The sequence below is a fragment of the Stenella coeruleoalba genome (genome assembly GCF_951394435.1).
Source record: "Stenella coeruleoalba genome assembly, chromosome: 5".
Classification (NCBI taxonomy): domain Eukaryota; kingdom Metazoa; phylum Chordata; class Mammalia; order Artiodactyla; family Delphinidae; genus Stenella; species Stenella coeruleoalba.
The window spans coordinates 69,465,956-69,492,392 of NC_137150.1; the positions used below are offsets into that span (position 1 = coordinate 69,465,956).

Sequence of the window (26,437 nt, forward strand, 5' to 3'; positions counted from 1 at the left end):
TATCCACTTCGCTCTCTTTATTTTCCCTCTATGCTTGAATTTACACCTTTGAAGTCTGGATTCTCCTTATATTGTTTATTAATTTTTTTAACATCTTTATTAGAGTATAATTGCTTTACAATGGTGTGTTAGTTTCTGCTGTATAACAAAGTGAATCAGCTATACATATACATATATTTCCATATCTCCTCCCCTCTTGTGTCTCCCTCCCACCCTCCCTATCCCAACCCTCTAGGTGGTCACAAAGCACCGAGCTGATCTCCCTGTGCTGCATCCCACTAGCTACTAGATTTGTTTTAAATAGTCGCCTGAGATGCTGTCATCTAATTCAACGGTGTGTTTGTTTTCAATACAATCAGGGCCAAACACATTAGGTCTACAAGCAAAATTCAGGCTGCAGACAGCTGACATAAAACATCTGGATTAGAATAACAAATCTAATAGGAGAGTCAGAAAAGCACTGACTTTTCCTGTTTCCAAATCAGTAAGAGAAAAGCAAAAGAGGGATTTTGAAAATCAGGGCTTCCCTGGTGGCGCAGTGGTTGAGAATCCGCCTGCTAATGCAGGGGACATGGGTTCGAGCCCTGGTCTGGGAGGATCCCACATGCCGTGGAACAACTAGGCCCGTGAGCCACAACTACTGAGCCTGCGCGTCTGGAGCCTGTGCTCTGCAACAAGAGAGGCAGCGATACTGAGAGGCCCCTGCTTGCCACAACTAGAGAAAGCCCTCGCACAGAAACGAAGACCCAACACAGCAAAAATAAATTAATTAATTAATAAACTCCTACCCCCAACATCTTCTAAAAAAAAAAAAAAGAAAATCGAATCGACTGTGACAGAGGAGCAAAGACAGGAGTTAACAAGAAATGTCAATGTTAATGTTTTTAGTAGTTGTAGTAATAGTATAGAAAAAGCTCGAACTGGTCTTCCACATGAGCTGTGTCACCTTTGGCAAGCTACTTAACTTCTCTGTGTCTCACCTTCCCCATCTATAAAATGTGCTAGCATAGACCAAGCTTCAATAAATGTCAACTATTGTTATTGTTACAGAGGTGATGGGTAGCCCTTCCCGAAGTAAAAATGCGCTACATGAGAAAAGAAAAGCTCCAAAAGCTGTGAACACAAAAGTTTTAACAAATTACTTTCCAATAGTTTAATCTGATTTTAGGCATATTATTTAACCCATCTACACCTTAATTGCTGGGTTGGTAGGAGGGGAAAAAACAAAACCACTTACCTCACAGGGTTTGGGGGTAAAAGCACTTTGTACACTATTCCCGTGTCAAACAAATATTACCATTATTAGCCCAAATATGAAATATAATATTTCTATTCCACAAAATACACACATAAGAAGCACATGAGAAAGTGGCAGCTCCTTGTTGCTCAGACAACCCCCACTGCTTATCACATGTACGATCCATCATGAGCTTCCAAAGTACCTACCTTCACACCCAACAGGCTCGCTGGTCCTCACACCCACCAGTGACTCGGAGTTCAGAGACTTTTGTCTCCATTTTACAGATGAAGATTTAGAAACTGAGCCTCTGAACTCCTACCCCGAAGTGCATCCCCATTGACCACACTGCTTGCCTGCAGTAGCACATTCTGAGGGAGAAAGCCTCAGAAAACTCTGTTGAATTCTTTTTAATTTTCAGTCATTGCTTATTAATACGGCCAGTCTGGGCAGACTCTGGGGCTAATGTTACAGCAATTGAAAAGCAGAAAGTAGCTCTATAATTACCCAAATGCTTCTAATAGAGCTACACAATGGGCACAGAATTATGTACAGAGGGGGGGAAATGATATTAGACACCTCTGAACCTTATTACTTAAAACCTTGCCAGATGAGCAGGAAGTATTTAAAGAAGATTAAGATGAATTTCCCATTTGGTGTCCTACTTACTTTGCACAAAAAGCTTTGGCTGTCACCTCCAGGGTAAACTGCCTCCTTGGGGCCTTCCATAGCAACGACACGGGCTGCTCAGAAGAAAGCCCTGAGCTTTCGTACCACTGACAGCAGAAGGGGCCAAGTGACCAAACCCCGACAGGGGCTAAATTCCCCTGGAATCTATAAGTCACTCTTCTGAGAGCCACAGGAGGGGATCTGGGCTTCCCCATGTGTCCTGTGACATGACACCAGGACTGCCTCAGATGAGAACAGAAACTGCCCTCCAGACACTCCCTCGAAAAATAAATAACTGTCCCCAAACCAACCACTGCAGCAAATCTCCATGTCTATCCCAGGATTCAAAAGTAGAGCTATTTGATGCAAGTTTTGGTATCAGTTAAGAGAGAGATGATTCTACTTACGGAATCCTAGCATCACAGACTAGGGCAGCTCAATTTCTTCATTTGACAGTTGGGGAAAGTCAGGGCTGGAGAGAGGAAGTGCCTTGCTGAAGATGAAGACACACAGTAACAGAATGAGGTATCCAACGCCGGTCATATAAAACCATACTCCATTTTCTGCAATGCTTGGGAAACGTCCTTAACAATCCTTAGCCTTGTTGAGGCAGGCTTCGCTGACCATCTCTCAGAGCCCAGCCCAGGCCCTTCTCTCCCCAGCTGATTCTGGAGTACAGCATAGTGCCGCCCAGCTTTCTGACCAACCCTCTACCTGAAGACAAATACATGACCTTTTTCATCCTGGAAGATCTCAACCTCTCATCACAACAGAGAGACAACAGGTAAATAGAACACCAAACCCAAGAACATTTAAAAGCTGCCAGAATCCTATAAACTTGTTGCCCATGGTCCATAACATACAGTCTAATTTTTTTCCTGAGAACATTGTCAGAGTTTCCCCTTGTATTCCTCAAACTGGAGATGAAGCTCCACCTCTCCGTTCTTTAAGAAGCCCTCTTGGGCTTCCCTGGTGGCGCAGTGGTTGAGAGTCCGCCTGCCGATGCAGGGGACATGGGTTCGTGACCTGGTCCGGGAAGATCCCATATGCTGCGGAGCAGCTGGGCCCGTGAGCCATGGCCGCTGAGTCTGCGCATCCGGAGCCTGTACTCCGCAACGGGAGAGGCCACAACAGTGAGAGGCCCGCGTATCGCAAAAAAAAAAAAAAAAAAAAAAAGAAGCCCTCTTCTCTCCACCCAGCACCCCACCCCTCCATCTCCCACCTGAGCAACAGGAGCAAGCATTCTGACCAGAGATGCCCCCATTTCATAAGGCAGCTATCCCTCAAGGGGAAGACCCCCTTAGGCTTCTTCTCATCCAATCACAATGCAAAAAGGTAAGACTAATAAGAAAGATAAGGATTGGTAAGAAATCTCTTCTTTGTCTGAAATCTCGGAGCACATTCCCAAGCCCTTCTCAGTCTCTTCAAGATTCTTCTTGGTATCCTTAAAAAACTAAAAATAGAGTTACCATGTGACCCAGCAATCCCCTTCCTGGGCATATATCCAGAAAAAATGAAAACCCTAATTTGAAAAGATACATGCACCCCAATGTTCATAGCAGCACTACTAACAATAGCCAGGACATGGAAGCAGCCTAAGTGTCCATCGACAGAGGAACAGATAAAGAAGGTGTGGTATATACATACAATGGAATATTACTCAGCCTTAAGAAAGAGTAAAATAATGCCTCTTGCAGCAACATGGATGGACCTAGAGATTATCATACTAAGTGAAGTAAGATTATCATACTAAGTGAAGTAAGTCAGACAACGAAAGGCAAGTATCATATCACTTATATGTAGAATCTAAAAAAAAAAAAAAATGATACAAATGAACTTATTTACAAAACAGACTCACAGACATAGAAAACAAATTTATGGTTACCAAAGGAGAAAGTGCGTGGGGAGGAGTAAATTAGGAGTTTGGGATTAACAGATACACACTAATACATATAAAATAAACAACAAGGATCTACTGTACAGCACAGGGAACTAGATTCAATATCTTGTAATAACCTGTAATGGAAAAGAGTCTGAAAAAAAAATACGTATGTATGTATATGTATAACTGAATCACTTTTGCTATACACCTGAAACTAACACAACATCATAAATCAAGTGTACTTCAAGTAAAAAAAATGATTCTTCTCCGTATCCAACTCATGATCAATCCAATTTCATCAACCCTCTCCGCACAACCAGCTGGCCACAGGGATTTCCTACAGATGCAGGAAATGAAGAGAACTGGGGGGTGGGTGAGGGACTGGGGGACCTGCTAGGGAATCTCGCCATGGCCCTCACTTCTCAAGGGACGTGGAGGTGGGGATGCCTTTTCTTAATACCTTTACTTCCGGTCCAGTGCCCACCTTCTTCATTTCACCAGCAGGTGCGCAACCTCCAGCACCACCCTAAATTCTCAAAAGGATTAGTGTAACCTTAAACTCCACATGCAGACTTTTGAGTGAGAGTTCCACATTCTCCCACAGCTGAACACACACCCCAACCATCTCCAAGTCAGGTCTCCCCTAAACTACCTCCTTCTCTTCTAAGTGAAAATTATTCGTATAAGCATCAGATTGAAAACCTCAGCTTTACTTCAATTACTTTAATCCAGCCAAGGGGTGTTTTGTTCCCCTTGCAAAGGCCCCTCGGGCTGGGTTCACAGGGTGGCCACAGTAAGCATCCTGCTGGTCAGTCCTACACTTTTGGAAATGTCTGGGAAACTGATAAAGGCAGAAGAAATTTCTTTGTTTCCTGGAAAACCTAGCTTTTTATTTACAAAACTTAAAAAAAAAAAAAAAATCAGTAGGAGCTCCACTCTACCTGCTCCGTAAAATGTTAAACCAAAAGGTTTGTGCAAAGAAGTCCACTAGACCTTTATTCAGGCAACTTTATGTTCTGCTTCCCTGTTCACAGGCTGACCTATTAATCCTATAGAAAGGAAGTAAAAAAGGATTTTCAGCCAAAAGTTGGAAGAGGGGGCAGTTTCGTGTACTGTGTTGCTCATTTAACATATTAAACATGCACTAATTTCATCCTTAAAACAACCCTATGAAGTTAGCATTCTATTCAAAATCCTTAAAAACTAAAACTGAGTATAAAATTAAAAGATGAAATACATTCTTTTATCTCTGCTTTATGAATGAAGAAAAGCATCAAAAAGGCTGGTTGGCTCAAGGTCACACAAGCTAGTCAAGGTCACACAGCTATGCAGTAACAGACCCAGGTCTGCCTGACTCCAAAGTCCCCATTTTTGTTTTCCAGGATCCACCCTGCTTCTTGTAATCTCAGAGGCTGACACTCCTATTTATTTCCTCTTTTGTGGTACTGATGCCTCCTCTCCCTTCCAGATCCAGAAGGACAAAAATAACCAGTATGGTTCCTCTGAAACAATGAAATTTGTTTGTTCCACAAATCTGGCTACAAGGATATTGCCACTAAAAACGAAATCCTCCATGTTAGCCTGGTATCCCGTTAGTATTTCATAGATGTGAGCAATGACAGAGCTGGCTAGTTACTGAGCATCTCCACAGGCAATCAGTGGGCTCCAATTCTTTGATATTTGGAATTCAACTCTGGGGTGTCTTGGATGTCACAAGCAGGAGCTTGCTTATGGCCAAGGGACCCCCAGCAGGAGCAGACGGCATGGGATGAAAGGATTAGAGCTGCCTCCAGACATGATGTGGATAAGAAAGGGTTGGGGAGAGAAATCAATAGCTCCCTTCTCATATTTCTCAAATGAACATCAAGGTGCAACAATAAATGGTAGATTCCTCTGTAACAGTAAGAGGAAAAAGAAAGACAAGGAAAGAGAAGATGAGGGAGTTCATAACAAACATGTTCCATTAGACTAAACAACTTTCCGTCCAGAGATCCAACAACTCGGTGAGCCTTAAGAGGTATTTACTACAAAATGACAAATGACAAAACTGAGTTTCAGAGAAGTTATGTAGCTTGTTCAAGGTCACCAAGCTAGTCAGTAACAGCGAGCAGACAAGGATTCAGGTTTCCTGACTCTGGGCCCAGGGCTCTTTCTGCTCACAAGCCTCTGTGGAGATGGAGTTGGCCTCACTCGCTCACGTCAGGTGAAGTCACTGGGTTTCTAGTCCCCATTCTACCATGAACTTGCTATATAGTGACAGAGATAGAGCGAGGACTGTGACAAACTGGAGAAAGTGTGGTGCCTCTAAAGGACACAGCTGCTATTGAGTACCAGGAGATCATGGCCACACAGGAAATAAATGGAGTCCTTCTCATTTTTCAAGCTGGAAATCTGGCTTTGTGAAAAATCTCCCAACTTTTAAATGTTTGCTCTAAATATTTAAAAACACCATGTTGGGCTTCCCTGGTGGCGCAGTGGTTGAGAGTCTGCCTGTCGATGCAGGGGACACGGGTTCGTGCCCCGGTCCGGGAAGATCCCACATGCCGCGGAGCGGTTGGGCCCGTGAGCCATGGCCGCGGAGCCTGCGCGTCCGGAGCCTGTGCTCCGCAACCGGAGAGGCCACAACAGGGAGAGGCCCACACCGCAAAAACAAAACAAAACAAAACAAAAAAACACCATGTTGGTCAAATCAAACACATACAGGGGAAACCAAACCCACAGGTAATCAGTTCTAAATCTGATGTAAATTTGCATAATAAAGGGAGAGCCAAGTGGCTAGTTCCTAACTAAGGGACCACAAGGGCATGGAGTTATTGGTGCTAGAAATCCATGTGCCCACCAAGCACTACCTCTCAAGCCTACATACTACTATTTTTCAAGTATATATGGACACTATTATGAAAAAATTCAAAGTAATTCACATGGTTAGCTAAATTCATAGTAGCTTTCTATAACTACTCATTTTTTCTCCAATAAACTGATAGTAAAAATATAACCACTACCATTTGAGTCCTCATCATTTTTTAATTGAAAAAAAAAAGACCCTCATGTTTAGAAAAGGTTGGAAATGACTGAACTAGATAATTTCTAAAGTGTACATTTTTATAATTCCATGGCTGTAAGCTGCAGAGAGGTGGGAGTCTGGGAAGAGAAGTCCCCTGAACACACCAAGGTATGTCCTTAAAACTCGGCACACAGTGACTAGCTCAATGCCTATTGTGAACTGTGTTTTACCTAACTGTTCAAGTTCAAGAACAAAAGCAAAGTAGCCAACCACACTAGTAATGTTTATTGAACAACTGTGTTTCAGGCAAGTAGAAAAAGACAAGCAAGAATAGGTCTGAGATAAGCTATCACTGAGCCTTCATGACAATGGGAAACGTCAGACATCAGCAAACTCATAACGGATCAGTGCAACTAAGACACCTATGAAGATAGAATGCAGGTTTAGGAGAAGGTGACCTGTCCTGGGCTAGCCTGAAAGGCCTCCTCGAGAAGTGACATTTGGATTGAGCTGAGGTCATCTAGGGAAGTAGAAGTTAAGGTGTTGGTTGCATGGGTGTGTGGGAGGAGGGACGGTGCATTCCAGCAAAGGGCCTCAGTGGTGGGGATATGGTATTTCCAAAGAACTGAAACGCCTGTGTGGCTGAAACCAAGAGAGTGAGGACATCTGAGGTTTGAGATGGGGCTTGAAAAGGCCTTAGGAAACAGAGCACTGAGTCCTTCTAATCCTGTTCAGAATGTTTAGGCTTTTACTTCAAGAGAGATTGCAGTGTCAGCACCTTACAGAGTGCCCATCTCAAAGCAGGTGTATAAGAAACATACAGTGAAACTGAATGGGGAAGCCAGAGATGTGAGCAGGAGCTGGGTCTCCAAAGACTGTAAAATACACTAAGGAGTTTAACTTTACTGTGAAGAATGATGGGTTGTCCCCGAGGGTTTAGGCCTATTTAAAAGGTGACTCAGCGTGGAGAATGGATTTAAGGGACTGGAAACAGAAAACCCAGGGAGATTATTGCAGTAACCCAGGAAACTGACAGTAGTGACCCTAACTAAGGTGGTGACAGTGGGAATGGAGAGAAGAACACAGAGCCTAAAGGATGAGGCAGAATGGACAGGCCTCAGTTCCTTTTCAGCTTCGGGGTAGGAGGACGAGAGAGGGCCTCAGGATGATTCCCGAGTTCCCGTCTTATGACTCTGGTGAAAGGTGGTGTGGCTGATCCAGGAGGAGCAGGCTTGAAGCACAGACAGGTTCACTTTGGACACTCAATTCGTGGCACCTTTGGGTCAACCAAGTGGACTTGTCCAAGAGGCAGTGAAGCCCAGGCTGGGGCACAGGCTCGGAAGGCAGCAAGAGAGATGGAAAATGACACTACGAGAGGATCAGAGAAAGCGTGAGGGGAGAAAAGACGGAAGGATCACCAAGGGCTGGACAAAGAAATACAGATCTGTCCCTTACACGGCGACTGAGGAAAAGGAGAAAACCAGCAAGAGTATGCTGGATGGAAGCCAAGGGAAGAGAGTTTAGGAGAGAATGGTTCCCAAGGGCAAGTTGGAGAAGGAAAGACACATCACAGCACCCTGTTCTGTTCTGGTTGGTATTTCCTTCAGGGCATTAATCATAACCTACAACTTTTTTTCACTGTCCATCTCCTTCTAAGACTTGTAACCAAATATGAAGGTTTGTTCCCCACTGTATTCCTACTGCTCACAGAGGGCTTGTTGCACAGAAATTCTCAAAGATCTCTGTTGAAGGAATACGGAGAATGCACGTGTGAGTGTTTAAGAAGGAATCAGTAATGAAGGAGAACCTGCAGATAAAAGGGGCAGAAATAATCCCCAGCGAAGAAGCCTGGGCCTGCAGAGAGGATGCGACCCAGGAGACAGGAACAGAGGTAGGTTGGTCCTGAATGACACAAAGATACTCAGAAGGATCATTTCCCACCCATCCTCTTCCCCAAGAACCAGAGAGGATAAAATTCTCTCCCATGAGTTTCTACACTGTCCAGATGGGCTTGCCCATCCCGGATGCTCCGTTCCCCTGAGATTTTATTCCAGGAAAAAATGAGTAAGCAGGTTGGGGATGAGGCTTCTCTGAGGATTCCAGTTCCAATCCTCTGCATCACGAGCACCAGATTTTCAAGAAGTAATTTCATCCCAACGACTGATCTTGTAGCATGAAGCCAACGTGCTTTCAGTGCTGTAAGTCAAGTCAACGTACAAACATCTGCCCTTACAAAGCAGGGCGGCTAGATCCAATTTTTACCTAAAGAATTATTCCCTTTTCAAAAGTAGTCACTTACTGCACTAAAGAGTCAGATCCCTTAGTTCACTTAAAACCCAATTCGATTTATAAATTTTGATTTCACAGTAACTGTCTTAAGAGTACGTTTGGCATCTGCCTTTCACTGAAAAAAGATGAGCTCCCATTCCCCCCACAATGATAGACTACATTAACTATGTCCTAATTAAATGTTCTAAATCCGGAATGACATGGGGGGAAAGAGGGGGGTAGAGCCTGTACCTTCATAAGACTTGCCCTAATTTACTTAGCATCAAGGGCCCAGTTGACCTTTATAGAGCCTTAAATCAATCAATTAGCTGAGACACACCTTCTTACTTTCAAAATGAGGAGACGGCATGGATGAGATGGTATTTCACACAAAGGACTTTCAATAAACATAAACCACAAGCATCAAAAGAATGTTTGTCCTGAGGGCTGCCAAGAAAGGCCAAGTGATAGAATGAAAAGAGTCTGGACCAGGAGCCAGAAGAATCGTATTAGCAACTGGCTCGCCGGACAATCAAACCAACCTCTTCTCCACTCTGCCCACTATTCCCTCACTTCCATCCTCTCCCTCAACGTTTAGCATCACCTCATGTTTTATGCCAGCAACGAGCACAGCGCCTGGCATGGTGATGGCGCTCATGTCATGGAAAGGTACATGGGGTTAAGAGCTCAACTGCCTAGATTTGAATCCAGCCTCTCACCAGCTTGAGCAAGTGACTTAACTGCTGTAGTTGCTTTACAGGTAAAGCAGGGGGATGGTAGCAGTATTGCTACCATCGCAGTATTGTTGTGAGGATTACATGGGTTAATGATTACAAAGCACTTGGAACAATGCCTGATAAACAGCAGGGAAGAGTTTCCCAATACAGTCATTATCATCACCACCACCAGCTTGACCTTGAGCAAGTTACTGTCCGCCGCCATGGGGTTAAATTTCCCCACCAGCGACATGATGGGGTGGATGAACTGGTCTCAGGAAGATCCCCACCAGCTTAACTCCTCTATAATTCTTCGAATCCTATTACAACTCTCTAAATCCTCCTAAGGCTCTGAGGTCTCAGCAGCAGCAGAGAGGGAAGGTCCATTGCCAGGAGTCTTACTAGCCCATGGAGCTTCAACTCCTCCCAAACATAGGCTGGACCCAGTGTCCCACAGTCTACTCAGCCAGCCTCCTTCCTTACCGTAGATACAGACTGTTCAGAGACAAAAATATTCATTGTGATACTCAAAGCTGTGTAGACAGCAGAGAAGTGAGAAAAGGACACACGTCACGGGGTGGGCGGCAGGGGGAACCAGAGAGAAAGACAAGGAACAATCAGAAGACAAAAAGCAAACATGACACACCAGAAATAGTGTGCCCACCAGGTTATTTATTCAGCATTCTTCACCTAATAGCTTAAAAAAACTTCAAACTACAAGGCAGCTCTGTAGCAGGGAAATGTTCCCTATCTAGAAGCACAGCCCTCTCAAAGTGATTCCCCTTCACTTTAAACCCAGGCAGATGCTCCCCAGGGAGCAGATGCTACTGAGTGGACAGTCTTAGGTACAAACACCTTTCTCAGGAAGCAGTCACTTGCCAGACATTTAACTCACCTCCACTCTGCCCAAAAGTAAAATCAGTGTTCAGGATGATCAAGACCCCTTTCCCTTCTGGGCCTCAGTTTCCACTTCTGTAAAATGGAGGAGGGAGCAACTCAGGCCACCTAACTTCCAAGTCTCCTAACAGCATTAAAATTGTAGTATTCCAGGACTTCCCTGGTGGCACAGCGGTTAAGAATCTGCCTGCCAATGCAGGGGACACGGGTTCGATCCCTGGTCCAGGAAGATCCCACATGCCACGGAGCAACTAAGCCCTTGCGCCACAACTACTGAGCCTGCGCTCTAGAGCCCACGAGCCACAACTACTGAGCCCACGTGCCACAACTACCGAAGCCCACGCGCCTAGAGCCAGTGCTCCACAACAAGAGAAGCCACTGCAATGAGAAGCCCACACACCACAACGAAGAGTAGTCCCCACTCGCTGCATCTAGAGAAAGCCCACGTGCAGCAACAAAGACCCAACGCAGCCAAAAATAAATAAATAAATTAAAACAATTTTTAAATTGTAGTATTCCATCAATGATTTCCACTTTGCAGGAGGAAAGGTTTTTTTTCTTAATGAGGTAAAAAAAGATCCACAGTTATTTGCTATTTTCTGCCTGAAGCTAGGTTTCCTGGGTTCAAATTGCCAGTCTACCACTAGCTTTGTGACTTCGGGCAAATTGCTTAATCTCTCTGTGCTTTGGATTGCTCATCAGTAAATAAGAATAATACCTTCCTCATAGGGTTGTCGCTAGGATTAATTTAGATAATGTACATAAAGTATAAAGCACTTAGAACTATTCTTGGAACATGGTAGACATTATTTGAGTGTGGTTATTATTATTTTCAGTTACACAGATAGTTTTTCATTCAAAGGGAAAACTTATTTGGAAATGGCATGATAGAAGTAACACCAACACACACACACACACAGCAGGTAGACGGGAAACCTGGGTTCTAACCATGATTCTGCCCCCAAACTAGCTGTACAGTAGTGGATGAACTATGGCCCTTCTCTGGGGCCTCAGATTCCAAATCAGAGGTGATAAACTGGCAGCCACAGTTTGACCTACAAGGGAGGTGAGAGGTGATCTCCTTCACCAGTGCAGCCCCCTACTGCCCGGCATCCCTGACTCTGACATCAAGAACCAGCTGGCATTTACCACGCGGCACACTGCACACACTTTCCTTACCACCCAGTCCCTGGTGGGCCTTTGGCTCCCTGGTTCGGATCTAGAGGGACCGCCCCTTCTCACAACTGGGCTATGAGCCCCCGGGGCACCATATGCCAGCAGGATTCTGTTGTTCCAGATCAGAAACACAGCCTGTGTTAAAGCAGGCTGCGCACACCAAGGGCACAGTTGAGAACAAACTGTTGAGATTTCTTTATTAATCACAGCATCATCCGTACAAGCAGCTGCTATCAGGAACAGCTGCAGCTGCTAAAAGGGTGATCTTGAAGCAGCCTAGAAAAGTGCTTCCAAGTTGCATACCGACAACAGGCACGTGCAGATCTGCAGTCTATTGGCCTGGTTCTTCCTACCAATCCTCAGTGCCTCTCTCTGGACCAGAAATCCTCCTTCTGCCATACCCAGAGGTGGCGTGGGATAAGGGAGGTTTCTAGAATCAGCCTAATACAAAGAATTTGGGGTGAACTTCAAAGGATTTCAATTTGATTCCACCTCAACCATTCAGTGACCTTGAGTGAGTTACTTCTCTTGACCACGGGTTTCTTCCTATGTTAAAACAGAGACAATAATAATACCTACTCTATATGGTTGTTGTGAGAAGTCAAAACTAGATTATGCCTATGAAAGTATTTTGTACACTGTGGAAGTCCAGATGAAAAAATACAGGTTTATCATTTTCCCATGAAAACTGCAGTTTGACGCATAAACCATCTAATACAGAATTCACTGTTGTTAGCTTAGGGCTATCAGAGGTGAAATCAGAGAATTACATGGCTACAAAGGGCCTTTTGAGGATCTGTAACCCAACCTTTCTACACTGTCTCCCTCTCCTCCAGTCCCTGAATGCTATCAACAAGAGCCTAGCCAAAGGGTGGCCCCACTTGGAAAACCTCCACCTGCAGGAAACTCGCTATATTCCAAGGCAGGCAGCCCATTCCTTCCACTGTGGGCCTAATCCAAACATAGACCATTCCTCCTTGTAGAGAACAAATCAGACTTGCTATAATTTAAAGCAGCCTTGAAAGCTGCTTTCAAATGGACCCACCCCAGGGCCTTTGCACATGATGTTCTACCTACTTGAATACACTTCCATCAGTCTTCAGGTGGCCAGGTCCTTCTTATCTTTCCAGTTCAAATGTCTCTGCTTCAGAGAGGCCTTCTCTACCGCTCTTCACTCCATCCTACCCAATGACCTTCCATCATAAGGGTCTGTGCTTTTTTTTTTAAGCGCACATCCCTATTTACTCATGTGCTTAAATCTTGTTGAATTCCCCAGAGAACGTAAGTCTTAATGAGGTAGTGACCTTGCTTCTCTAATTCACCACTCTGTACTGTTATAATACAGTAACTTCACCATAGTAATTACACTAGTTCATGGTAGGCACTCCAACATATGTTGAATGAATTTTATGAATTAATGAATGAATACTCAATTCTATGCACACTCTAAATATTCAAATACTCATTACAAGAAACAAAAACCTCAACAAGCCTTACACCAACTCCCACTACTGACTTAACTCACAAGTATTAATCAAGTCTTCCTGTGTTGAGGGAAAAAAAATATAAAAAATAAACAAACTCAACAACAGCTCCCCGTGCCAGCTTTATTCATAGCAGCACTGTCCCTAGTAATCTGTCTCTTTATCTTGTGCAGAGGGAATTCATGAAAAGGCACTTAAGTGGACGAAAAACAGATAGCTGTTTCCTGGAGACAGGGCCTCACATAATGGCATAATTATGAACTGTCCTTAAAGAGATCGCTCAGCTGGCAAGTAGTCACCCAAGTCCATTGTGAATGCTGTCACAGGCCCTCAGATACGCGAGGCTAACAAACAGACATGGAGAATGCGTGCCTACAGGGTATGTACTGAGCCATGCCGCCCTCAGCCAGCCTTACCCACTGTGTACCCTTGGCCCAGTAGAGAGTAGAAAAGCCAGAGAGGTATGAAAGCTGCTACCCTTGCCTGGTCTGGGAACACAGACTCACCCCAGCAACCATGAAAGATATCTGGGTAGAAAAGCCATAAGCTCTTTGCAGGCTATATGCTGGAGCAGAAGACACCGGAGATCTGGGTTGAGTCCTGTTCTACAACCTACTCTATAACCTCCAACTAAGTCGTATCACCTCCCAGAGTCTCAGTATTCCCCTCTGTAAATGGGGGTTACTAGGTCCTTTCTCAAAGGCTGGTCCAAAGAATAATACCACACCGTATCAGATGCTAATATGTATTGAATCTATAAAGCACTGCACAAAGATAAAGTATTGATGGCAAATTAGCTTATAATCATAAATAATTGCTGCAATTAGGATGCTAGAATAGGCATCCAAACACCTGGAGGTTGACTGGTAAGCACAAGGAACACCTTCATGAGAAAGATGACTTATGCTTTCTATGCATCCTTTAAAGCCCCAAGTGTGGGAGTGCAGGAGGTTCACAAGTACCCCGGATGCCCAGGGAAGAAAAGTCAGGGTCTTCAAGAAAGGGGGATTTCCCACAAGTCACGGTTTGCCACTCTTGGTCAACAAGCTACAGCAATTAATTGGGACATTTCTTAAACTGCCCTATGATAAGTCTTAAGGATGTTATTATTGGAATCTAGGAAAGAACTCCCCTACCGCATGAGGAGATCAGATCAAGATTTTCTTGACTCCAGAGACGATGACGGAATATGGCTTAATGAGGGGAGCAACCATAAAGAGACAATGTCAGAAAGCGCTCATGCCTTAAATAGAGCCTGAAATCAGAAGCTGTGCACAGAAAGCCTCTTTTAAAATGCATGAAGTCACGTAACACTCTGTTGGCACCTACTGTTTACGTAAGCCCACTGGGCGCTGCAAAGGTAAATGAGAGCAGGGATCATTTAGCCTACAGCGTGGGGAACATGTGGTAAGGGCTATGAAAGGGGACCAGGTGTTAGGAGAACACAGAGGGAAGGGAAATTTTTCTCCTTGGAGAGATATAGGAAAGCTTCATGAGTCAAGTGGCATTTGAGCTGGGAGAAGAAAACAAAGCAGAGATGAGATGTCAGAATGCTGAGACTCTTAACTGCTTCTGTGACACAGATGTCTTGACAGGCTGGAAAAGCCTGGTGACCCCTGCAAAAAAAACAAGTATATTTAAATGAATGATAAAATTACACAGGACTTCAAAGAAAATTGGTATTAAAACACAAAATGCAGTTAAAAAACAAATTTGTGATAGAGTACCATATGTGATTTTTTATTAATGCATTCAATAAAATCTAGCAGCAAGTCTAACATCTACCATAATTTCAAAGCAGCAGTGAATGGCTTTTTGAGATGTCTGTAATATCTGTAATGTGAAGTGAAAATATCTGTGATTTCTATTGGCAACAAAAGCAAAAAACAGAGGTACTGCTAATACTACTGTGGTTTTTTACCTACTTTTATAATGAAAGGAAATGCAATACTGCAGTTAGCGGTCAATAAAAATAAAGAGGTAATTTTTCCCCAATCAAGTTCACAGATTCCAAGTTTTTGTTTCCAGGGACCCAGGTTAAGAAATCCTGATAGAGAAAACAGCCCAAGCAAAAGAAGAAAGTGAGAAATTCGGGTAATGTTATGAGACCATGTAGAACATGCAAAGACACAAATAGGAGATGGCATTGAAAGGAGATGGCCAAACCCTCAGAAGTCACCAAGAAGAAGGTTCTTCATTCCCCAATTATTAAACCACAGAATGTGCTCTAAGTTCCAGAACAGTATCTTCTTTTGAAATAAAAGATGAATGAAAGAAGCAAGGAAACATCTTAACACAGGTTATACCTCCTTTCCAAAAGTGCAGTAGATGACAGCACATTGATAAATTTACTAAAAAAAACCCCACATATCCAATAGGATTATGTATGTAAAACTGCAAGCATGTAAGTATGAGTGGGTGTAAGCGTGGTTTTTTTTTGTTTTTTTTTTTGCGGTACGCGGGCCTCTCACTGTTGTGGCCTCTCCCGTTGCGGACCACAGGCTCCGGATGCACAGGCTCAGCGGCCATGGCTCACGGGCCCAGCCGCTCCGCAGCATGTGGGATCTTCCGGGACCGGGGCACGAACCCGTGTCCCCTGCATCGGCAGGCGGACTCTCAACCACTGCGCCACCAGGGAAGCCCGTAGGCGTGTTTTATAAACATAGACGTCCAGAAAAAATGTACATCAAGTATTAACAGTAATTAGAATTTGGAGGTGATTTTACTTTCTTCTTTGTATTTTCTACAATTGGAAAGTGGGCAAAAAAAAGGCCCAGAAAAGGTTAGGTGACTTAGGGTAACACACATTCCACACAGTACAAAACAGAGCTTTACTAGAACTCAGAAATGTCCTTCTTTTCTACCTTCATCTTCAGAACTGAATGCATCTGAACACAGGAGGTAGATATAATTATTTGCCCCAACTTACATATTCAGACTCTGAGACTCAAGAGTCTGTTAAGTGACTTGCCCAAAATCACAGAGCAAGTTAACTGGAGGAGTTGGGGCTAGAATCCAGTTCTCCTGCCCCTCTAGAAGGCAGAATAGTATCACTGTTGAAAGCAAGGGTTTTCCATCAGCCTGACCTTGGTTAAGTCCCAGCTATACCACTTACTTGCTAGTAAACTTGGACAAATTCCTGAATTTTTCTAATCCTAGAGTTCTCCATTCTTTACTTCAAAGGGTTATGGTGTCCTTGGGAAAAGATCCAATGATGTGAAACCCTATTACAACCTCTGACACAGAGGAAACATTCTAATAATCATCTCAATCACTATGCCTCCCTGTCTCTGTCCCAGGGGGAAGGACTCCAGCTTTACCAGAAGCCAGCGGACATATCTGCTCATTAGACGCAGCAGCCCAGTTCTAGTCTCAAAAGTCAACTGGGATCAGCTCATTGTGTGCACAAGCAGCTCTACTGGACAGGGAACGAACAACATCACGCCTAACACGGGACACAATGTCAGCGTGCTGAGCAGCCAGTTTGGGGATCTCTAGGGATTCGGATTCAATAGGTCTAAAACAGGACCAGAGGTTCCAAATTGTTAAAAAGCTCCAGGAGAATCTAAAGAGCTAACATTCAAGGACAAATTCCTAGTTTGACATGAGAGACTCCACTGTTTCTGTGAATACAAAAGGGACCCAGTCTAATCACAAGCAATGCATTATCCAATGGGTGGCCCAACAAGGCATCATAGCAAGACCAGGGATCATCAATGGTTCCACGGCTCTTCTGTCATGAAGGGCAGCAAATGCCCAGAACCACGGAGGGAGAATTGAAACCAACTCAAACCAGAAGCAAAAAGAAATGTTCACAGGGACTTCCCTGCCCCAGATGCATAATGTTTTCAGAGCTGGAACAGACTTCAAAGATGATGTCCGTTATACAGATACCACAGCACATTAGTGACCAGAACACTAAGGAACGTACCAAGACTTGGAGGCCCACAAAGCAAAGATTCACAATAAATTCCCTCAGTAAAGATTGCTGGATGAATTCATTAAGGAAAACTGACATTCAAACACTCGAAAGACAGGGCTTCAAAATGGCCTAGTCTGTAGATATAGAAAGTACCTAAAAAATATGGTAGTTTCCGACAGCACCCAGAAACACCACAACCATGGGCCTGAAAGGAGACAAGAGTCAGCAAACTATTCTCTTGAAGTTGATGGGCAAAGCAGAAGAGGGAGGGGTCTCCACAGGCTCATATGAATTAAAGTTTTTGCTCATTATTTTATCCTTAGGACCCTGCATACTGCTTGGCAAACAGTATAACATTCAGTAAATATTTGTTGAACGCATGAAAGTAAGAAAGACAGACCAAAAGAGACCATCTCTGCTCGTGCAGGCTAAGCAGGGTACTGAGTATAGCATTCCCCACGGGGTGGGGCCTTTTTGGTTGTCTGGCCCAAGAGTGATAGGATCTGATTGCCCACACAGTGGAAGGAACATGAGCTTTCGAGTCAGGAATACTTGGGTTCAAACTCAAACTCCGTATGATCTTGGCATAAGTACTTGACCTCTTTGAGCCTCAGTGTTTCATCTTTCAAGGGGGATTAACACCACCTACTGCACCTCTAAAACAGGCATGATGGGATGTATCCTTAAAAAGTTTCTGGAAGAAAATTACATGAATATATTTATGCAAAGTAGCTAGCACAAGGGCCAGCATACAGTATGAACTTAACAAATGGCAATGTGGCTTGGAATTAATCATGCCCTCTCCAGCCAGAGCCTATATTCTCCTAGGTCACCTCTAATCATTCTCTATAGTCTTTCTGATAGGAAGCTGCAGAAATAGTTCCAGTGTAAGTTCACTAGATTTTCTAACAATGCCCATTTCTTTAAATAAATAATAAAATCATATATACATTCCTTGTCAGTTTACAAAATAACTTCATATTCACACACATAATTCTGAAACAGTGCATTACTATTATTCCATGTTTAATAGATGAAAATACTATTATCTGTGTTTAATGGATGAAAAACCTAAGACCACCTAGCCAGCAAGAGGCAGACTGAGACAGGAACTATAGATTTTAACATTTTATTCTAATGACCATCAGTGTCTTAACCTGAAATTCAAACGAATGATCTTTCTACGGAATAAAATACTCCAACTCAGACTGCTCCAGAACTCGTGTCAAATGCTGATTGGACTTTACCCTAATACAGCTGAAAGCAGAAACAAATTCTGAAACGAGAGACAATTTTTTTTTTAAACAAAGCCCCTCCTCTGGATTTAATACCTCAGTTCTTGATAGAAGAAGACTTAGAATCGGGCCAAGAGAGTTTTAGCAACATCTCTTCCATTTATTAGCCATGGGACCCTGGATGATTCTTAACCCTAGTAAATTTCAATATCTTCATCTGCGTAATGGGAAAGCAATACCACTCCTAAGGTTGTGTGCAGTTCCTGGCACAGAGAAGGCAGTCAGTAAGTGACAACTACTCTAATGACCACACCATGGTACCAACCATTTGGACTGAAGGGGAAGTGACTTATTTCTTCCTGGCTCTTCTAGCTTCTTCATAACCCCTGTTCTGCATCTGTTCAATGGGGACACAACCAGTCTTCATGCGACCTCACCAGGGAATGAAGATAACAAAAGAGCTGGCAGAGACATTATGCAAATACCAAATATTATTAAAATATTAATGAACTCTGGCAATTTCCCTGAATTCTGATAAATGGTGTTTATTATGCACTGCCAGCCTCTCCCACAATCTGGGCTCTCACATATTAACTAGATAATAACAGCAATCATTCTCCTGAAAGACCAAGGTGTAGAGAAATAAATAGTGAGTCTAGAGGACTCCCGCAAATACCTGCCTCCAAAGGAATCAGAATCTCCGGACAAGCAGAGAAGGCCAGGACAGACCATGGACAGCTGGGTGACTAGCAGCAGGCTCAGATCAACTCCACAGACTAGGCAGACCCCTGTTTTGATAGGACAGTGGAGTTTCCCGGTGCTGACGGGTCACCGTTTATGACAACAGCCTACCACAACTTCGCCCTTCTGCGTAGTAAAGTTGCCTCCGATCTCGATAAAACAAAAAGGATCTGGGAAGCCGGTGGGCGGGGGCTTTAGTCCAGGCTAACAATCTCATACAGAAAGTGGCTGCCCCTGCCAGCTGCCTAAAAACAGAGGTAGCGTTATCCACAGCTCCATTAAAGAGGTTTGCACCAAACTCCTCTGCCATTTCGTTCTGTGTGAGGGGATAATGTTTTCAGGCTGTCGACAATCCTCAGGTGCCGCTCAGACAGAAGCAGAACAAAGCCAGGAGGACTCACACCCACCCCCCAGAAGCTCCCAGAAATAAGGGCCTGGTGCCACCCCTGTTAACACCTTAACAAGCTGAGGGTCATTAAGACACATCATTCGCATATTCATGAAAGACTGTGGACTGCGGCAAGTGAAACAAAGTGCACAAAAAGAGATTTTGTTTTTTCAAGCCAAGCGAAAATCCCCTTTAGGAAAAGTAAATCCACACAGGGACCCTTGCTGTTGCCAAACCTTCACTTGTCTAGAGCAGCCAGCACCTCATTAAAGGAAAGCAAGCAACTCACAAATGAATGCAGCACCACACACAGGCAAGCTCATTTCGCCATCTGCCTGCTAGTGTCCAGAGGGGCAAGAGGCTTAAACAACATTCTCCTGAATTTTCTCTCCCGCAGGTGGAAATATCAAATTCCCAGGGGGCAAGAAAGACTTCTCTCGCAAGATCAACTGGGTAAAAATGAATAAAAGGGAATTTCGTTTACCTGTCAACACCATGCCACTCATGACATTAAACACAAAATAAATTAAGCACCCGCAGTAATTCACCCTTCGTAAAGGCTTTGAGAAATCAGCGTTATCAGCCATGGGGTTAGCACAGGATTTCCTCACGAGCTGGGCACTTAAACTTACCCCTCCCCACAGCCTCCCATTTTCTTTTCCATGACTATCCTGACTGATGGTGACCGAGCACCTTTTCCTAGTGAACGACCTAGGACAGGAGACATTGGAATTGAGGCCGGCGCTATAACAACACAATGGCAGGCTTCCATTATATACGTCAAAGAGAAAGGACATGATTAAGCAACTTAAATAACTTGCCCTGAGCCTTCTCTGTGTATCCCCACCCTTCTGACAATCACTGTGCTGGTTTTCAGATCTGAAAGCTTTGTAAGCTTCCCACCGCAAGGTTAGGTAGTTATTTAAACGCGCGCGCGCGCGCGCGCACACACACACACACACACACACACACACACACACCACATTTAATTCAATATTAGTTGAAAGGTCGAATTTCTCAAAGGAGAGCTTTTCAACCCCATACACAACCTTGGATACACTTGGGGAGTGTGGAGCAAAAAGTAAAATCCAGCCCCAAGTTTTAACATGCTTCATCGAACTTCCCAAAGCGTTACTACCCACCGCCGGCACACGTACAATTTGTATTACCCCCAACCTGGGCTGTGGGGAGGAAGCAAACCGAGAGAAAATACCCGATGATAGAACCAGCAAGGACAGCAGACAGCCGGCTGAAATCCAAGTAGACGGCAGGAGGAAGGCAAAAGCTCAGTCTTCCTCTGTGGTCCAAGACCTATTTCAATTAAATTTCCCACTACCTGGAAAATTGCCTACGAATGTATTTGTCGAACGCACAGAGACACGCGGTGGGGCAGCGCTACACTGGAGTCCCAGTTCTGCGGAGAGTTCACCGCCAGGCCACATACTGCATTCAGGCAGAGTTGCACTGGTGGAGCCGCAAGCTACGCTAGAGGCTCCCAGCAGCGGACACTCACAGCACTAATCCGAACGACAGGACACTTGGGGAGGGGTTCGGTCTCCCCGGCCTGACTCAATTATTTTTCTTTACACAACATTTAGTTGTGTAAGGAACTGTAGGTGCCAGGCTGGGGGGGTGGGAGGGGCGGCATTATTCTAAACCCGGACGTCGCCGGGGTTCGAAACCCAGGACACCTCTCTCGGCCGGTGCATAGCACACAAAGAGGAAGGGGCTGGCGCTCCTCGGGGTCAGAGATCTGAGCGTGGTCGTTTTCGAGCTGGGAATTAGAAATTCCGAGCTCAGCAAGAAGCCCGGAGAAGCACCGGAAATGCTTCCGACCGCTTCAAGGGGAAATCTACTTGCAAATCAAAGTTGCAGGAACTCCCTGCGCCCAGCCTACTTGAGCGGGTTACCAGGGAACACCCAACAAGTTTGGCCACCGGGGGCCCGACTTGACAGCGCCGCGCCGCAAGCGAGACTAGAGAGCAACTTGTCGCTCCGGCGCCGAGCCAGAGCCCCAGGCTGTCTCCGCGCCCCGAGCTCTGGAGAGGACCCGAGACTCGGCGTTGGGAAGGAGCAGGTCCTTGTCTTTGGAGACAAATCCCTTAATTGAAAGGCGCAGCCGGTTCTCACCTGGACCGCGCGGCTTCCAGGGGCTTCCCCCAAACAGTGAGACGTTTCACCACGAACACTTCACCTGCCTTCCAGGCCCCCGTCGGTGAGAAATTAACAAAAGAGCCAGCGAACTGGGGTGGAAAAGGGACCCGGCACAAAGTATAGTAGGGAGGGGAGGGAAGGCAGCTCAGGTTGCCGCGGAGAAAGAAGGGAAGAGGCGGAACAGAGATGGGTTATACCCCAGGCACCCGGCGGCTCCGGGAAGAAAATCAAGAAGGAAAGAGCGCGCGAGAAGGGGGAATGGGTTCTTTACCCCGCTTCCCATCTCACACACACACACACTCACAAACACACACACACACACACACACACACATCCCTCCCTCTTTTTCCTCCTTACCCAGCATGGAAAAGATGAAATCCTTGGCTGTGTGAATCTCCAGTGCTCTCTGGTCGTCATATTCCCGCTGGTCGTGCTTCGTGAATTCTTGGATGAGTTTGTTCAATTCCTCCACCCGAGCTCCCGACCTGAAATCCAGCTCCGGGAACGCAGGCTTGTTGTTACAGCCCAGGGAGGCTGCCTTGCTGGCGGTGGGAGCCGCCATCTTCATACAAAACGCGCCGAGTAGCAGCTCCGCGGCGGCGGCGGCAGCACCCACCCCCGCCCCCCCACCCAGCCCCCCTGGGTCTCCTCCCCTCGCCGGCTCCCTGGCTGTGACCCCGGCCCGTGGGCGGGCTGGCGGGCGGGCGTCTAGGCGGGCGGTTCCGGCTCGGTGCGCTCCGGGCGTCCGGGCTTCAGAAGGATCTGGACTGCAGCGAGAGTGCGTGTGTGGCCCCGACACCCTTCCCTGCGGCCCCACGCCCGCCCAGATGCTGCAGGTCTCTGCCCTCCCCTGGACCTAGCTGGCAACTGCGGTAGCGGTTGTAGAGCCAACCCGAGCCTCCCCCGGGCGAGGAAAGTGAAGTGGAAACAATGTGAAATTCACCAGCTCTGAAATCAACAAGCTGCCGGCTCCGGTGTTACGGAGCCAGCACCAGCGTCCCCCATTTAAAGGGACAGCGCACCCAGTGGAAAGAAAAATAAATAAATGGCAGAGGTCTGCGCGCCTATGCCACTTGCCAATCTGTACTCGGGCAGACGAGAGAGGTGTAGACCTATTCTTTCTCTACCTCCACCCCTTTTGGGGGCAGGGCTTGCCAAGCGCGTTCATGAAGGGAGCCTTCCTCTGTCTGATTTTAAGGGCGGTGTCCTGGGCGAGGGCATCCCTATGGGAGCGTTTCCATCTCTAGAACTCCAAAGACTTTAGGTGGCGAAGGAACCTGCCTTAAGGAATATAAACCAATCTTCTGCCATTTCTGCACAGATTGCCAAATATGATATGATTAAGCGTATCAAAAAAAAAAAGAGACAGTGCCCACCCCGTCCCGTATAGACACGCCCATTAGCCACTAAAGTATCCCAACCTTTGCCCGAGGTAATTAATTTTTCCTGGATAACAGCCTATTAAACTTAACATACAATGACTTAATGCGGTTCAGCCCCCTCCAATATAAAGATAGGAAAACTCAAGGGTAGGTGTGGGGGAGGGGGAAGAACAATGAATTGCCCCAGGTTCCAATGAATGTTGAATGACAGGTGAAAATTCTCTCCTACAGCAAATACAATTCGAGCGTCCACTATTTGCCACGCAGAGTGCCAGAATCTCAGTGGACAGGGATAAGCCAAAGGACATGGTTCCTGAGATGGAGTCATACTCACTTGACAAGGCAGATTTTACTAAGTCATGGTCCTTTAGACAGAATAGGATCTCAGACGTGTTTTCAGTGGTTATGAGGTTTTTGACTCAGACACTAAGGAGACCTATTTGTTCTTAGAAAAACAGGTTATCTTCCTCCCTAATTCTCCAAAATCCAACTCATCTCTATCCCACAGTCCCTGATATAAGATAAAAGCTTTTTCTTACCTGGGTTCTCATGGCCAATAATACAAACTCTTTTGTTCGTCCAGGCTCTGTCGTGCCTTTCCCTATAAAATGGAGATGATAATTCCTGTCTCATATGTTGTTTCAAGGATTACATTAAATAAAGTGGGTCAACCACTAAGTGCAATGCCTGACATAATAAACATTTAATTAAATGTTAGCTGCTACTATTGTTGTTATAAACTTAACTCTTTCCTCTTTCCAACCGATCCACATTGTTGCCATGGTGATTTTTACAAAACACAGATCTGGGTATTGACATCCTCCTGGATTTTTCTCCTCTTTACTCCCTTCCCAACTTTGTACCAAAGCCAATTCCATAACATGCATTTTTCGAAAGCCTTCCCTAAGACCCTCCTCCCCCAAGCTGATGGCAACATTTTCCTCCTTAGAACCTCCACTGCACCCTTTCAGAAACTTCCATATGCCTCTGATGAATTTTGACCCTACTTTATCATTGTTAATGCAAGTTTCAAACTATGAGCTTCCCTAGGATAAGAACTACACCTTACTCATCTTCAGATTTGTCGCTGCAGGAAGGTCCTCAATGTTTATTGAACCAAGTGATGAGTGAAGAACTTTGGCATAACCAGTTAATTTCTTTTGCTTTTGGTTTCCTTCTCTTCGAAACAAGCTTTCTTACCTACTCAATATTAAAGAGGAAGGATACATGTCCACGTGAACGCTGGTGCACTGATGAGGGAGCTACTTAAAACTCTGGCTTTTGCAGGTCTGCTATGCTGCCCTGACTTCTCATCTGAGAGGGTATTATCATTAACTGGGCAGTGGGATAAGCTATGCAAGCGGTCGGAACTCCAACACAAATCCATCCACTCCCATCTGTCAGTGCTTCTCTCATGATCAATGGTAGGCATCTGTGAGACAGCTGGCTGCGGCACAGTCATTTCATGGATCAGAATGATTCTAGTTCACCCATGCAAGCAACAACCTCCAACCTAATACAGTTTGAAAGAATTCAGGCAAAAAAGTCAAGACACTTTTTCTTTGTTAATTTCCAAAAGTGTGAATGAGGCAATGCTCCTCCCTTGTGACACTTGTATTCGTACAGATAAAACAAACAGTTAGCAGGAATTGTGCCTTATAGGGCCTCAGCCCTGGGTTTTGGATGTTTTGAATGAGGGAGTCAACAAATGGTCTCTCTGTTCTACATTTTCTGTTTACTTTCCATCAGCCAGATCCGAATTCTATGAATCACTGACCTTCAGTGAGTCTATGTATTTGGAGAATGTCCTGAATAGTAAACTAAATACCTTTTATATGCTCTTATACAACTCTGATAAGATGATATAAATATCCCTTGTCCAATTGTCAAAATAGGGAAAGAGGATCAGACCGTAATTTCCTGAATTGGTCTTTTGGGAGACTTTTTTTTTTTTGGTTTTAAATTTTTTTAAATCAAATTACAAACTAAATACCAAAAACATCATAATCATAAAACAAAACAGGAAAACCAGACATAGCAGGAAATAAATAGAAGTCTAATTTCAATAAATCAAGAAGTAGAGGTATTAAAATTACAAAGATAGTCTTTGTAATAATTAAATATAGCTAACAAAAACTGAGAATGTTGTGGAAGATGGGTTGTGAATGATATTACAATTGCACTTAATACTTCATATCCCATAGTGAGGAGTCAATAGATGTTACCCAAAGTTGATAAATCAATAGGCAGAAATTGTAATGGTAACTACGATAAGAGTTAAAGAGAGAAACTTTCAACAGTGATTACCTATGAGTGACTGGTTATTTTGTATTACTCCCTTTCTACAATTCTTTACATGTGCTTGTATTACTCTTCTAATTTAAAATAATTAGTTTTAAAAGATTTGGATGTTCTTCACAATCCACAGAACCAAAAGAAAAGATCTCTTTTGAAGTATCTTGTTTTTGCCAAAGATTGGTTCATCCGCCAAATTGGAATTACTTAAGCTGTAAGAAAAACCCATCATTGACTGGGTAGCCTCCCTTCATTAGGCTGTATAGCAGAATGAAAGCTCTCAGAAGGTCCAGACCACTTTACATGGCCAGCTTCCGTCTAACATCCTTCCAAATTAATGTAGTAACAGGGCCAATGACCAGTCACAGGACGGTTCTCATAGTGAGAGTCCCCTTTTGGGAGACTTTTTAACCTAGTAGACTGTGAACTCCTCAAGGGGGAGTGCTGTCTCTTCACCTTTGTAAACACCACATTTAATACATTTCCTGGCTCATCTTATGACCTTAATTAATGTGTTTGAATGAATGAATGAATGAACAAATTAATACCATCTCTCAAAGTCCAGGAAGTCAACATTTAGTTGATTTTTGCTACAATTAAATATCTCAATGCAAGCTATCTATGGTTTCCCAACGATCAATTGAGTTCTTATAAATGTAGGTATTTCTGCTTAAGTTTAATGAAATGTTTCTATTTGTGTGCCTTTTATTTTTCCCTGTGTATGTTATATGGCCTAAGAGAAAGAAGGGAAATGGAGAGGAAGGTGAAGAGAAAGAGAAAGAGAAAATTATTAGAAGATAACTAAAGAGTGTCTCGGACTTGTAATAAAAGTGCAGGTTTCTAGAGTTTTGACAGATGACTCAGGAAAGGTCAATGGAGTGTACCATCTAAATAAGCACTAAGGTAGGTCGTTCCTTTACTTGCTTGTGTGGCATCCAACAGACCAAAGAAACTCACTGCCTTTCCAAACTGCTGTCCCACTTAGAG

At 44.5% G+C, this 26,437-nt stretch overlaps 1 protein-coding gene across 1 annotated transcript in view; it reads right to left on the bottom strand.

The window, feature by feature from the left end:
* MB21D2 (Mab-21 domain containing 2) overlaps positions 1 to 22,736 on the bottom strand; it is a 104,213-nt gene extending 81,477 nt beyond the window's left edge. Inside the window, exon 1 of the mRNA XM_079922224.1 lies at positions 22,131 to 22,736. Coding sequence (XP_079778350.1) covers positions 22,131 to 22,341 — 211 coding nt within the window. The 5' untranslated portion in view covers positions 22,342 to 22,736. The remainder of the gene's footprint in view (positions 1 to 22,130) is intronic.
* Positions 22,737 to 26,437: the final 3,701 nt, after the last annotated feature.